The sequence below is a fragment of the Sebastes fasciatus genome, chromosome 7 (assembly GCF_043250625.1).
Source record: "Sebastes fasciatus isolate fSebFas1 chromosome 7, fSebFas1.pri, whole genome shotgun sequence".
Classification (NCBI taxonomy): domain Eukaryota; kingdom Metazoa; phylum Chordata; class Actinopteri; order Perciformes; family Sebastidae; genus Sebastes; species Sebastes fasciatus.
In genome coordinates, this window is record NC_133801.1 from 27,962,702 (window position 1) to 27,978,529 (window position 15,828).

Below are 15,828 nucleotides of genomic sequence, written 5' to 3' on the forward strand. Positions count from 1 at the left end.
AAAATAAAGAGTAAAAGGCAGCTTATTGTGGAGGTGCATGTAGTCCACCACAACCAGAAGCATGCAAAGAAAAGCATGTAATAATAAAACAAACATGATATGGCAAATATCAATAATACTCAAGAATGTCAGTCTTGTTTCACAACAAATCCATATTTGAGATACTATGGTATGTGTGATGCTGCCACTGAATCCAGGAATCCGCATTTTTCATTGCCCTCTCCTGGTTTCCTCCAGTATGTCTCCCAATTCGGGGCAAATATTCACATCTTTTTTTCCTTTTTGTTATCTCAACATGTTTCTGGTACTGTAAGCCCTATTGTTTCCACCCGGACAACAATACAGCTACATCTAATGTGTTTTTCCTGGCGGAAGAGAGATGCTTGCGCCGCTTACACAACATTGACTGATGAATAGCCTATTAGTTCGTGCCAGAGGGACAAATTATGTTGTATTCTTTCCTGAGAATTAAAAGTAAAATTAAAAGTAGGTCTACTTAACATCAAAATTATGTTGCAGTGTACTTATTATTTTTGCTATTTTCATTCTTTAAAAGTCACCAGAATGCAGGAAACAAAGTCTTAGAAACTCAAATTACTTCAAATTTTACCCTCACTTTCATTTTGAAATCCTCCCTCTTTTTGAGGTCTCAAGGTTGGCAAGTATGGGAATCCGTCTCCCTCACCTGCCATTGTTCAACTCTAGTGTGCTTTTGTTGTCTTCATTATTGTCTGTCTGAGCTAGCAGGGGTATATGCACACTACACTATAACCCGCTTTAATATCAAGTGCTGACTCCACTTACACACTTGGCAATTACAACATGACCCAGTAAATGTTTGACGTTGCACAACTGGTGCAAATACAAATTCTAAACAATATAACTTAAACTTAAAAAAATCCTGTGCCTCTGTCACTCATATCATATCACACTTGCTTTTCTTAACTAATATTCCATTGGTTTACCCTGCGAGGTAAAGACACACTGAATGTGGTGAGCTATGTGGCGCCACAACCGCACACAAGTTATGGTAATTTCTCTGTGACCTGGATGATTTACCAACTCCAATCAGAGGCAGCATTATGAGTGATTTCCAAGCAGCGGGTTGTTGGAGGTGCTGGCAGCGCCTGCCAGCCTCACCTAGTTTGAACTAGTTATAACCTACAATTATGCCTCACTTTCTCAATACCCAACCAGAGGAAAACAAACAGCAAACAGCAAAGCAACGATGTTGTTTTAAAGGGTCTTTAATGACTTGAAGAGACTTACTTTTTGTTATTAACTTTTTTTTTATCATATTATTTCTCCTTATTACTTTCTCTTAGCGGAAGTGTATTCTAACTGTCCCAGTGTTAATACAAGTGACATGTAAACCCTGTTTTTTTGGGGTTTTTTGTAAACTGTGCTTAATAGTGTACTCCGAGAAAATAAATATCAGTCAAACTCCTTCAAAATCACGAAATGATTGTGCCTTACTTGCCCTGTGTCAAAAAGGAGCACGGGGTTAAGTTTGAGGGGACTTCAGATTGATTGGTTTCAGGTACTGATGAGACAACGAGATACAAACTAGGGAGGTTGTCAGACACCAAAACACTGCACGCCCGCACTGTTTGTATTACACGGTTTTACAAGTTTGGAAAGTTATTATGGCAATTTATCCTTCATCTCAACAACCAATTTACACTGTTCCTGTTCATGTTGAAAGTAATATACCAGGGAAGTGTGCAAAATAAATGTGTCAACACAAAGATAGTCCTATCATTATATCATTAGAATGACATTCTTGTCATTATAATGACAGTCGTGTTAACACGATTTTTACAACTGTCTCACTGCCTTTCTCAACCCGACTTGGGCCCCGCCCCTCGATGCTCACCTGCCCCAGTTGCTGATGTGCTTTTATGGCATTTGCTTCCCTGTCGGAGTTTTCCTCCCCTTTTTTCAGGATATTCTGTGTGAGAAACAAAAGTCAAATAAAAACAACAAAAGCCTCCACAGTGGCACCAATTCCCTATTTATTTACTTGTTCAAAATATATCCAAACACACTCATGTTGGCACACTCACTTGTACGAGCAACTTGAGCCTTGTGATCCTCTGGAAGGGAAGGATTAGGAATGAGGTAAAGGACAGGCCCCTGACCCGTGGATGGTTCTCCAGTGAAGCCATGGTCTCCCGAAATGCCAGGTTTCCCTCTCTGGACAGTCATGTTGAGACAACACAAATCTTAGTTGATCACACACACACATTCTCTCTCTCCTCTTTGATGTGGTGATGAGAGACAGAAAAAAAGAAACTAAGCTATGTCAGGTTTCTGCTGATCATAAAAAAACACAGTGATTGCGTTGAGGCCTCATTGATTTAGTTGATTAAAGCATCCCTCAAGCTCTCCTTCACTTAAAAGATAAGACAAGTGTATTAATTTCTTATTGTCAACAAATCCAAAGAAAATACCAAAAAAACAACATGTGTTTACCCATCGCTTAATACTCTCTGACTTCCTATACCCTGTATGTGGCACTCATATCCAAGCCCAGTGTTTCCCACTGAATTATGTGAATCTTTAATCTCTTCATGTGTTTTTAAACGTACAGGAAACCCTTTCTCCAGTCCAGATGCATAAAACTCTGTCACGACTAAAACTGTTTGTTCAAGGGAACTTGGCACTTCCCCTGAACTTTAACGCCCTCCCCTCGGGGGAATCTTCCCATCCCATCTGATGACTGATGTTCCCAGCACAAAGCACTTTTAGTGATTAATTACTGTAAGCCCGCTAACTATTTGTTGTCATTTATCCTATGTGTTTTTCACAATACACAATACAAGTTCAGATATCAGTGTTTCCCAAACTTTTTTTTTCTGGGGGCCCACTTTTTAAAAAAGTACAAACCGATTCACAATAGGCCTCATCTATAAATTGTGAGAAGAGCGAAATTAATTGATTTAAAGAGATATATGTTTGATAAATTGTAACTCTGTTTTATACATGTGTTATTGAAAACATATTCACATGTTAAATACTTTATAAATGAGACCAAAGAAATGCATTTAAGCAGAGTTAACAGGCAATCTCATTCTTTTCATTTCCTCTCACCAGTAAAACAATATACATTTAGGCGGAATTAATATCCTCTTGTGTTTTTTTTTCTCTCATCATGTTATAGGTAGGCTCCCTCATGTGGCTCAAATGTGTACTGCAGAGATAAATGTTATATAAAAGACTATGCAAATTGATTTGGCGACCCTGATAAAAATCTCCTGCGATCCAGTCTTTGGGAATGACTAGTACACATGACTGTTACACATAGCTGGGGCTATTTAAAGTGCCCATACCACTAATTCATCACCTGTAAACCACCATCATGGTGATGTCTTAGACATCCTTATTAAATGACAGAAAGATGATCAATGATTACTTTATAGGCTGATATTGAAACAGACTTTACAAAGTTTGTAAATGTGTCTTTGATTCCAAAAACAATAACAAAATCAGTGACATTGACAAAAAACCTAAACAAACAACGTTTTAGTATGAAATTATATCTCTCACCCGTCATGTCATGTCCACCTCATCATATCACCTGAAGCTGGCTCTATACATGTATGGTTGAAAAATGGTGTATGCATGTTTTTTGTGCATACGCATTGTTTATACATCTGGCACCAACAAGGTATGGGTGTTTTAATTACATACAAATCAAGAAGATGGCAGTAATAACAAGGCTTAGGTTGCTATGGTAATACACCTAGGGTACCTAGAGCGTCATAATTTGAAGCTTAGGGCCGTTGACCAAACCTCAGTATTTGACGAGTTGGGAGTGAGAATGCGACGGTATGAGAAAAACAATTTGTTGTTTTACATTAAAGCATGTAGACATGTTCTAGTAGAAACCCCAAATACAAGTAGGAACCTGAAATTGAGCATGATATGTCCCCTTTAAAGCTTCAGTAGGTAACATGTTTTTGGCATCATTGGGCAGAGATTCCATAATAACCTTTCAGCATATTGTAATTCAAGTGTTCTGAGAGAAAACTAGACTTCTGCACCTCCTCATTGCTCTGTCTTCAGGCTTTAAAAAATCTAGCCTGTGACGGGAGACTTTGGCCAATCACAGATCATTTCAGAGAGAGAGCGTTCCTATTGGCTGTGCTCCGGCTGGTGGGCGGAGCTTGGTACTTCCTCAACTGATCTCAACATGGCTGCCGGGTCACAAACTTTCTCATTTTACAGCTAAACAGTACACTACAAGATGTTTCTGAAAACATTTGAGGAGAGAAATAAGCATTACATTAACAGAATATTGATTCATATTTGATCAGCGCTGCCTAGTTTGACCGTTTGATCGGAGTTCGCGAGTGATTGACAGCTGCTCAGAGACGGCAAGGCTCCAGCTTGGATCTGATTGGTTGTTTTCCTCCCGTCTGGGAAATCTTGCAGATGCCATTAGGAGCAACAGAGGACACATGATTTTTTTCAGATTACCTGTCTCATGTACTACTGTCAGGATATAGTGACCGTTTTATAAAAATAACTTTTTTAATCATATTTACTCCATTTCTACCAATGCAGCTTTAATTAGGGAAATAACTCATGTGTTCTCTTAGTTTCTCACTAAATAATTAACCAGCTCAGTTTGTTTTGTATCCAATTCTGACTGCACAGCAATATCACTTTTCTTTGTCACTTGGAATGAATATTGTGTAAGTTTTAAATCAGTCGGATGTTAATGTTTCATCTGTAATGTTTTATGTATAGGTATTCTCTTCACTCTAATTAAACTAATGACTGTCAATCAATTACACATCAAAGGTGGTGCCTAGGGAAGTGCAGCAGCATTTCCCGGTGAGGAAACACTGTCAAACTGTTTTAAACTGTCTGAACCAGGAAACCAGGATGGTGAAAGTAAGACAAGATGACATGAGAGATGATTGCAAGACGATCAATTCATTGTTTGTTTGTTTTTGGACTTTTCATGGGACTTTTCATGGGACTTTTTTGAGAGTAAGAAAAATATAATATATCACCAGCCTTATCCTTTAAAGGTACACTGTGTGATACAATAGTGAAGCCCTTCAAATCAAGACACTGATTGGAACATGCTATTTGTAGGAGCCAAATATTAAAAGGGCAAGTTGAATTCCTTATTATAAGAAGTATGTTGTTAGACTGTGGTTGGTATTTGTGCCCAATGTGGCCAACCATGACACAGAATTGTCGGCGTCTTGGTAATTAGTGCCAACCGCGCACGGTGCAGACAGCTTCAGGACACCAAGAGGCCAAATAGTTTTTCAACAGGTTTTAAATAGGTCAATTAATCATATCACAAAGACAAAGTTCTTTACTTTTGGTTGCAGCAGCATGTCCTATTTTGGTTGTTTTAGCGTAGTCTATCACACGCACGCACACACATATAGGCTGCATGTTGCCTTCCATGCATTCATTGACAGAACTATTGCTGTACATCTAACCATGCTGAATGAGTGTAACTTAATTTACCTTCAAACCTTGCTGTGTACATTTCTTGGTGACTAAAGAAGGAAGCCATAACACTATGTCATAGTACATTTTGTTCTGCCATTCTTGTTAATTAGCCTGAACATGTATGGTGGATCTAGGTACGCATCTGAGGTCTTATGTGAAAAAAAAAAGATTTGCTTCTGTATCTCTATTAGTGAATGTTAAATAAGAGAGCAAATAACCTTTGCTTCATGATATGAAGCCTGGAAATAATCTGTCCTGATTTGCAGTGAAAACCTTTTAAGAATCTTCCAGCCTGTATGAGTAAGGAACATGCTTTACACCTGAGAGAGAAAGAAAACAGCTCTTCTCCTCCCAAGCATCAAAAAGAATTAGTCACCAGGTTTTTGCACAGTTTTGTCATGTTCTTCCTAAGCTGAAAGAACCAATCTTTCTACATTGCAGCTCAGCCACCGATGTGATGGCATGTGACAAGTAATTAGGCGTGTCATTCCTAACACCCATATGAGTGTGATAAGACACTGAATAGACTTTGCATAATGCACATCTCACAGACATACTCTCTCAGTGCTGCATCTCCAAAATGTTCACAGACCAGTCACAGGCTTTACAATGTTCATATTTCATTTTGAAGAGAACCATAAGGTCTCAGAGGTTTTTCCAGTAGCTGGCAGAGGTCCCATTTAGTGCCTGCCTGCTCGTGGGAACGTCACACTCTCACTCAGGTATGTGTGGGTGATGAGGAGGGACACACGCATTATATTCATAGTCAACCACACCCTGCACATCACATTTGTCATTACCAAAAAAACAAACCTGTTCTCTACTGAAAAGACGGGCTGACAACATTCATAGACACATAAAAAAGCAACGTATAAGGAATGACGCTTATTATTCTTTCTCGCAGTTCCTCTCTCTCGTCATCAGTTGTGAAACAGGCCACAGTATTGTTCTGAGCAGTGTATGGAAAATGCATAGTCCACATTGTAACAGATGTATTTGTGAAATAGGTACTCACAAAATGCGTCTGTAGTTCTTCTCCTGGTACGCCTGGTTAATGACGTATTTGATGAAGACACTGAAGTGTTCCACAGCGTGGTGGTAAACAATGTCACACACATCAGAAATCAAAATTGACTTCTCAATTCGGTGCTCAAGATCCATCAGGAACCTGGAAATATTAAGAGACCATTATCCAGTGATATGAAGCAAAAGCTTGTTTGCTGGACTTGAACTTGTATGACGTATGATCAGACTCCCAATCATGAACTGATTAATCAAGACCGTGTCTTACCTTTCACTGGCTTTCATGACTTCCTCGATGTTGGAGAACAGAAAATGCATGTCGGATTGGCTGAGAGTGTTGATTAAAACCGGGTTACGTAGGAAGTGAGCCTCTAAAATTTCCAAACTCTTGAAGTACGATGCTTCCGAGGTAACAAGCTCAAACATGGCCTAGAGACAAAAAAGCAAATCACAAGGCCACATTAATACTAACCGAGGATGCCGACACCTAGGGAACAATTGATAAGATGAATTTCTGAGTAGTGTGTCATGCAGACACAGCTGGCTAAGGCCAATTGTTTTCCTTTTACTGATTTGACTGAAAACTACCAAATTACTAGATTTAAAGGTATGGTTGGTAAAGATTTTAGAAAACAAATTTTTATATTAGTTGAAATTCTCATTACATCCCAACAGCAATCAATGAATCAAATGCTCTGACAAAACAAAACAAAAAATCAGGTATCTGTGGCTGTGGCAGGACAGTAATAAACCTGTCGGGCTACCTGTCTGCCTGCCTGCCTGTCTACCTACCTGTCTGCCTGCATACACTCTGCCCAGTCATTGCGCGTCACCAGAGTTTTCCACAAACTTCTAGCCTGACAGCTGTTTGTACTAAAAATAGCCATGTTCGCCATTCACGTTCATTATGATATGTTTATTTTCATAATGATAATAGTGGGGGAGTGGCTTTGGACGGAGGCCTGAAGCGGCGGACTGTCAGTGTTTCCGACTTGGCAACTTTCTCGCTAGATTTAGTGACTTTTGGAGCTAGTGCTGCTAGCTACTTTCATTGGAAAAGAGTTAGCAACACTGGGCTTGGTTTTTTGGTTGGATCATTTAAAAAAATCTATTGTACTCTTGCTAGTTTCTCAAGATCACCCACCCTGTCTTTAAATGATGGATGTGTAATAGAGTAACTCAATTACATATGTGTGTTACATATGGCTATAATATATCATTTTTAGCCATGCTAGAACCATGCTCTTGGGATTGCAATGTCTGTCTGTCGGCTGGTCTGTCCACATATTTGATCCAGATTGAAATATCTCAGAAACTATTGGATGGATGAAATTCTGTACAGACATTCATGGTCCCCATATGATGTCTACCTTCTTTAGTGACCCCTGACTTCTCCTGTATAGCGCCACAATGAGGTTGACATTTTGGGGTTTTAGTGAAACGTCTCAACAAGTATTTGAGGGTTGCTGTCAACTTTGGTACAAACATGCATGGTCCCCGGAAGATTCATCTTTATGACTGAATTATTCCTTGACTTTTGATCAAACACCATCAACTGGTCAGATTTTAATCATCTTGTGAAATATCCCAACATCTACTTAATGAATTGGTACAACATTTTGTGCAGACATTCATGGTCCCCAGATGATGTAACATAACTGACCGTTCCTGTTTTTTACTCTAGTTGCACCATGAGGTTGACATTTGTGGTTTTAAGTGAATTGACTTGACAAAGATTAGATGGATTCCCATGCAATTTGGTACAGACATTCATGATCCCCTCATGATGGATAGTTCCAACTGTGGTGATCCCTTGACAGACATCATGTCAAAATTTTAATTTGTCCAATACTTTGGTTTATGACCAAATAATCGTCAAAGTAATGCAATGATATGCAATGAATGCAACAGTCTATAGGTAACATTTGTACCTATCCATACAACCCTTCACCCTCGCAACATTGCTTACCTCTTGCATTATGACTTCTTTCTGCTGTAGCTGGGTGAGCAGACCACTGGCCTGCACAGCTTCCAGGTTCTGCCACAAGCTCAGTGACCGAGCACTGTTCCTCAGCTGCAGCTGTAACGCTGGAGGGGACGTGACACCGAACCCTGCCACCACAGTCCCTGCTGTGACCCTAGGAGAAAGGTTCTCACGCTGCCGCCGTTGCTCGATCTCCTGCTGCTTGGAGGTGTCCCGGTATTCCTGGTACAGGATGGCTGGCGAGTAAAAAGACAATGAGTTAGGCATCAGGTGCACATGTAGAATTTATTTTTTGCCTTTTGGCAAAGGCTTGGATTACCACTGTGCCTAAACAAGGTGATTAAAGCAGCAGTAGGCGAGATTGGAGCAAATATGATTAAAAAAAGTAATTTCTTCGCTATATCCTGACAGTAGTACATGAGACATGTAATCTAAAAAAAATGATGTGCCTCTGTGTCCTCCGGTGCTCCTAACAGGATCTGCAGGATTTCCCAGACCGGAGGAAAACAACCAATCAGAGCTGGAGTATGCCGTCCAGCTTCCGTCTATGAGAGCCGGCTGTCAATCACTCGCAAACTCTGACCAAACGGTCAAACTAGGCAGCGCTGATCAAATATGAATCAATATTCTGTTACGTTGTCTGCTATGTTTTCATAGTTATCTTGTAGTGTACTGTTTAGCTGTAAAATGAGAAAGTTTGTGACCCGGCAGTCATGTTGAGATCTCTGGAGGGAATACCAAGCACCACTCACATGTCCGGAGCACAGCCAATAGGAACGCTCTCTCAATGAACTGACCTGTGATTGGTCAAAGTCTCCCGTCACAGGCTAGATTTTCTAAAGCCTGAAAACAGAGCCATAAGGAGGAGCAGAAGTCTAGTTTGCTCTCAGAACACTTGAATTACAATATGCTGAAAGTTTATTATGGAATTTTTGCCCAATGATGCCAAAAACGTATTGCCTACTGAATCTTGAAGTATTTAAGTTTTTCTTCAAAAGGAAGACTTTAAAATTTGTGCTGTAGGAGATAATCCACATTGTTCATGGTGACTATCTTCTTTAAAAGAAATATTAACTTCTGCCAACTACGAGTAAATGACGAAAAAAGGAACTTGAAAAATGAAAAATAATGTAACCATTTTAAAACTAATATATCCAGCCACTGACCTTAAATTGTAAAATAATGATAAATAACAGCAGCAACTGAGGATTTTTTTGTCATGCATTAATCCAGAATTATATCAATTTCTAAGTTACTCAGTACCACTAAACCACGCATCTGCATTTCTGCTGCCAGCAGGTAGGGCTTCGCTACTTGCCCCATATGATCCTTCGACTTTATGCTTAGGTGACATTTTTGAGACATTATTAGGAACAGTTTTAGAGAGGTAGGTCCTGCCACACTTCTGGGCTAGCTTCTGTTCCACTAGTCTGTGTAAGGTATTGACCTTCTGTGTTTCAGCAACAAGGAAGTGCTCCTACTCCATAATTTTGTCTTTTAACATCCTGCCTACACCCGAAGTTGGAATGTGTCGCGTTGTGTAAAGGGATGGAGTGACGGACGAATGTCCTCCATTTCTATGGAGTCAGATCAGTCTCAGTATTAACGAATGCACACCGAAGGATTCACAAATGAATTTTGTGATTTAGATATAAATAACTCTCTCCACAAAAAAAATTCTCAATGTATACAAAAATAGTTATTGTATATGAATGTAAAAAAAAATGAAGGTTCACAAATATATTTCTGATGCACACACAAATATTTCTTATTTTAAATAAATGTAATAGAAATCCACAAATATATGTATTTAAAAGGATTTGCAATTTCAATAAAAATATATTTGGATTTTGTTACATATATATATATACAAACTGTTGAACATGCATTTACGAACTGCTTGTCAAGTGTGAACTTCACTGCATTTGTGTGTTGGTTTTTGAGACTCCCATAACGTCGCAGATCTACAAATGCATTTTTTTCATCTGTAGCCAATCAGATGTCTCCCTACTTTTCAGCAAATCATATGAACGTGCCCCCATAAGGGTATGTATGACTTGCGAGAAGACCCGCCCCTACACTGCCTCTGATTGGCCACTGGCTTCTAAAGCCTAACGATAGGTAGCCTAGCTATGATGCTCGGTCTACATCCGAGTTTTCCATGTCATGGACTTATTATTGCAAGCTAAACGAGTGGATTATTATAACTTAATTAATTAATTTGAGGAAGAAGAATGTTTGTATTAAACGTATCTGCAATTTGATATTTCTTCACCACAGTGCGTGTGTGGCAAAGTGATTAAAGAATGGTAGGTTTGCTTAAAGCTTCAGTCGGCAGAATATTTTTGGCATCATTGGGCAAAAATTCCATAATAACCTTTCAGCATATTGTAATTCAAGTGTTCTGAGAGAAAACTAGACTTCTGCACCTCCTCATGGCTCTGTTTACAGGCTTTAAAAAATGTGCCAATGACGGGAGACTTTGACCAATCACAAGTCATTTCAGAGACAGATTGTTCCTATTGGCTGTACTCCAGCTGGTGGGCGGTGCTTGGTAGTTCCTCAGCAGATCTCAACATGACTGCCGGATCACAAACTTTCTCATTTTACAGCTAAACAGTACACTACAAGGTATTTCTGAAAACATTTGAGGAGAGAAATAGGCATTACAGTAACAGAATATTGATTCATATTTGATCAGCGCTGCCTAGTTTGACCGTTTGGTCGGAGTTTGTGAGTGATTGACAGGTTGTTTTCCTCCGGTCTGTGAAATCTTGCAGATGCCGTTAGGAGCACCGGAGGACACAGAGGCACATTATTTTTTTCAGATTACCTGTCTCATGCACTACTGTCAGGATATAGTGACCGTTTTATAAAAATAACCTACCCACTTCAGCTTTATGTTTATTCAACTGTGTCCACACGTACACGGGTATTTTTGTAAACAGCGTTTTTCCTCCTTCATTCTCAAAAAACATTTTGTCCACGCTAGCATTTAAAAAAAGAAATCTCTGTCCAGATGAAAACGCAAAACCACAATTGAAGAGCTGTCAAGGACAGTGGGCAGGTTGAGCCACATAAACGCACCGGCGACGTTGTCTGTGTCGTGGAAGTGCTGAATAATGTAGCAGTGACCTTCGTGGTGCATTCTGATGCCTCCGTTCCTCAATATATTGGAAGAGTAACTGTATATGATAACATGTTAAAAGTGTTTGCAAGGTTATTTGGCCATGTTCGCTGTGCATGGATGTATTTATGCCACCGTCGCATGATATGTCGTCTCATTAGTGACGCCTCACAAAGGAGATCACACACACTGATGCTACAGGTCAATACTGAAAGTCTTTACTTGGCCAGAGTTTTATAAAAAGCTCCATTTTCAGTGAGCTAAAATGCAGTTTGGGTGTAGACGAAAGACCAACATGCACAGAAAAGCTATATGTTTATAAAAATACCTGTGGACTAGGCTTTAAACGAAAGGAGTTTGCTGATAAGAACAGCTTGTCTTTCCAGGGAACATTGGCTCTGTGTATATCAAGAGGGAAGGTGACTTTGAACAGCAAGGGCCTGTTGCATAATCTCCCTCAGTTATATACTGCAGATTGCTTTGGTAGGCGTAGAACTGCACTGACACTTACATAAGATCGAGTAAAATGCGCATATATAGCCAAAGAATTGAACAGGTTGGTGAAAAAGGAATGGTGCATCTCTTAACCACAGATATATAACTGTTTCTGCTCTTTTTTTCATTTTTTTACCATAGCCCTGCATGTACAGTAAGCTGCTGTCTTGAGTAAATTTGGACTAATCTCGGGCAAATAATCATCATCCTGTGTAGACACAGAATAACACCATGGCAAGCAGTCTGTCAACATAGCCGACTATCAGTTTAGAGGCACTCAACCTTGATGAACGAGTCAGATACGCAGTAACAGATACGGCTCAGTGGCGGTGCTGAAGCCTTATCGAGCCTATTGTTGAGTCAATACATTGTTTATTGCATTTGTGTCGCATATGTGAATATGCGTGTCTTACAAATGTTCAAGAGATAATTTTGTAGGTGGTAAAAGTGGGTGGCTAAATCTACGCTACCCTCACCCCCCATGTCTTTTCTCACCAATGTTTTTGACGATGTTGAGGCTGTGGCCGATTGTCTGGGAGCTGTCTCCATTGCTCAGCAACCTGAAAAGAAAGAAAATAGGAAATGCTGGTTTGGACACAGGCAGGCAGGTGACTGAATATATTTACTTTATGCTTTATTTAAATAAAGCAATCAAACGACGGCAGCAGTGCTGTTGGCGCATTCCTGCACACATTATTTGATGGAAATATAAAAACATCCATCTGCGCCTCCACACATTCACTCTCCATCCACACAATGAGTCACTACTTAAATATTCCAATCTCTCCATCATCTATTTTCTCATAACTCACAGTGTATTCGTAATTTTGTTGCTCATAAGCAAAAAGTACTATACCATTAATCATTTTTATTTGCCTGTTTTGTGTTTTATATGTACTATTTACTATTAGCAGAAGCCTGCAGTTTAAGCTTCATAAAAAAGAATCATTTTTTAATTTCTATCCTTTAAACCTCTCTGTTTCCAGTGTAATTAGATCTGACCTGAGGTTGGCGTTATCCTGGTCCCCTCCATCTGAACTGGGCCGTTGAGAGCTCATGTTGTTTCCTCTGCCCTCCTGTACAGTGCAAGCTGCAGCCGTTTGCTCAGACAGCTTCTTTATGTCTCTGCTACGAATGCCGTGAGTCCGGTAAGTGATCATGTCGGCTTTAAAATTTTGATGCTGGCTGTTGGAGGCAGGAGATATGTCCACACTCCTCCCTCCTCCCACTCCTCCTTTGCTCGTTTCCACAGCATCTCTGTTGTACAGAGCATGTCTGCTGCTGGCCTCACCATTGCTTGGCAACACAGTTCTGGAATGATGGAGCTGTGGTGAAGTCTGAGGGCTACATTTGACAGCAAAAAAACACACTTTAGAAACACATCGACAGCAGCCATCTTCATCTTCACCTTCATCTAGAAACTGAAATTCTTCAAATTGCCATGTAGTAAGGCCATGTACATCTGTCTCTGTACATTTGTCAGGTTATTTTCACAGTTGTATGTGCAGTTGTTTAAAGTGGAGTCTGCCCTTTTGTTCAGCAACAGCATTCATTAGACATTCTGCATCCTAATTTCGCCCGAATTTTGTCGACACAACAAATCTATCCTTGGTTGTCCTCAAAATCCCATAATCTACAATGAATGTTTAAACTAGGTCTGTGAACACCTGACCAGTAAGCTGCTCACAGCATTGACTGGGAAGGGACCAAGGTCATCGACCAGGAGTCAGTGGGTGGCCGAAAAAAGATGAAGGAGGAAATTCACGTCCAATCAGATGACCATCTTTGAGCAGAGAAACATGACCAAAGTTCTACACAGGTTAAGTAACCCCTGAGCCAGTAGCTCCATTTGCTGAATCAAGACTGTGAGGTGTGGTTGAAAGTATATATACCGATCAGCCATAACATTAGGACAGCATGGGCACCCTGACCGGTCTGTGGCTACGCAGCCCAATACGCAACAAACCGCGATGCATTGTGTGTTCTGACACCTTTCTATTGGAACCAGCATTAACTTTTTCTGCAATTTGAGCCACAGTAACTCTTCAATTGGATCGGACAACACGGGCCAGCCTTCGCTCCCCACTTGCATCAATGAGCCTTGGGTCTGACCCTGTCGCTGGTTCACCGGTTTTCCTTCCTTGGACCACTTTTGGTAGGTTCTGCCCACTGCAGACCAGGAACATCCCACAAGAGCTGCAGTTTTGGAGATGCTCTGACCAAGTCGTCTAGCCATCACAATTTGGCCCTTGTCAAAGTCACTCACGCTTGCCCATTTTTACTGCTTCCAACACAAAGTTCAAAGTTCAAAATGTTGCTGTCTAATATATCCCACCCACTGCCAGGTGCCATTGTAACGAGATAATCCATGTTATTCACTTCACCTGTCAGTATTCTTAATGTTTTGGTAGATCGTTACCATCACATCCTGATAGTATGACAGTTATGGATACTTCCTGGTGATAAACTAGGAAATGTTTGACTTGATAAGTTGTAAAGTTAAACATTCACTAAATAACACTCGGTTAGACCATCTTGTACCATCTTGTACCTTGTCCACTTTAATATGGATTAAATGTCCACACTAGTGTTTCCCAAATTGTTTTCTACACAAGTTTGTCATCTATACTGAAAAATGCCCAAACAAACTGTAATACAGTAATGGACGGTGGTTAAATTGATATATTGTCATATTCGCAGACATGGTCCGATACAGCACTCTGCAGGCTAAACCTCTGTTCTGTCATCTTAGACTCTTTCTCTTGTTGGCAGATAGATAAAATGATAAAAATGGATTTGATTGATTCAGGGTTGTTAACGCTTTTGGAGATCAAAATTCTGACAGTGTAATGTGGAAAATTAATAAACAGACTTTTCCAGAAAAAAAAGAAAAAAAATCTGACGGCGTCAGAGATTTAGGATCAAATTCTCACAATGTTACTGCTGCTACAACCTGTGTCTAAAAAAAAAAGGTGACATGGCCAATTGGAGGTGCCAGAAAGTTGACTTTATTATGTTACAGCTACCCATGGAAGTTCCTGCCATATCTGTGAAGATCCGTCCTGGAAATGTTTTGGAAAAACTGTTATTTAGCCTACCGTCATTGAAATAGATAGGGCGGACAAAACAAGGCAAAAGTGAGCATGGCTCACATACCCCCACTCACTGCTTGACCCCTACAAAAGTAGGGCCAAAGGTTTTGCCCTTTTGTAAAAATTTCAAAAATGTTGGGCACCTTGAACTTCTAACCCCCAAAAGGCACAACTAGACCACACTGTTAACTATCATACCAAATTTAAAGTTCCTAAGTTGATAGTTTCCGAGTTCTGTTCCAGAAACGAAAGTGTGACACGAAAAACGGACGGACGAAAGGACGGACGAAAGGAGCGCTATACCTCCGACTACGTTGTCGCAGGGGTATAATAATTGAAACACCTTTCAGTATAACACAATTGAAAAGCACCAACAACTACGTCCTCCATAATGATCATGCAGTTGAATCAACAGCTCTCTAAAACAATTCCAACACAAATTTAACATTGGAACCTTCAAGAAGATATAATTTACTGCAGGGCTGTCGTATTAGACTGCATTCGTTTTAGCTACAGTTACGTGTCCCTTAACTGCAACTGAGTGTATTTGGGCCATTGAGCAGCTCTGTTTGCGAAGCTGGTTAGTCTTTGTTTGCCACCACACCACACTTCCACCACACGTCTAT

The 15,828-nt window shown here is 40.1% G+C and overlaps 1 protein-coding gene across 1 annotated transcript in view; it reads right to left on the bottom strand.

The window, feature by feature from the left end:
* ngef (neuronal guanine nucleotide exchange factor) overlaps positions 1-15,828 on the bottom strand; it is a 32,919-nt gene that overhangs the window by 8,628 nt on the left and 8,463 nt on the right. The window contains exons 3-9 of the mRNA XM_074640066.1: positions 13,113-13,454; positions 12,606-12,670; positions 8,474-8,724; positions 6,773-6,933; positions 6,497-6,649; positions 2,067-2,196; positions 1,877-1,951 (exon numbers count right to left, since the gene is read on the bottom strand). Coding sequence (XP_074496167.1) covers positions 1,877-1,951; positions 2,067-2,196; positions 6,497-6,649; positions 6,773-6,933; positions 8,474-8,724; positions 12,606-12,670; positions 13,113-13,454 — 1,177 coding nt within the window. The remainder of the gene's footprint in view (positions 1-1,876; positions 1,952-2,066; positions 2,197-6,496; positions 6,650-6,772; positions 6,934-8,473; positions 8,725-12,605; positions 12,671-13,112; positions 13,455-15,828) is intronic.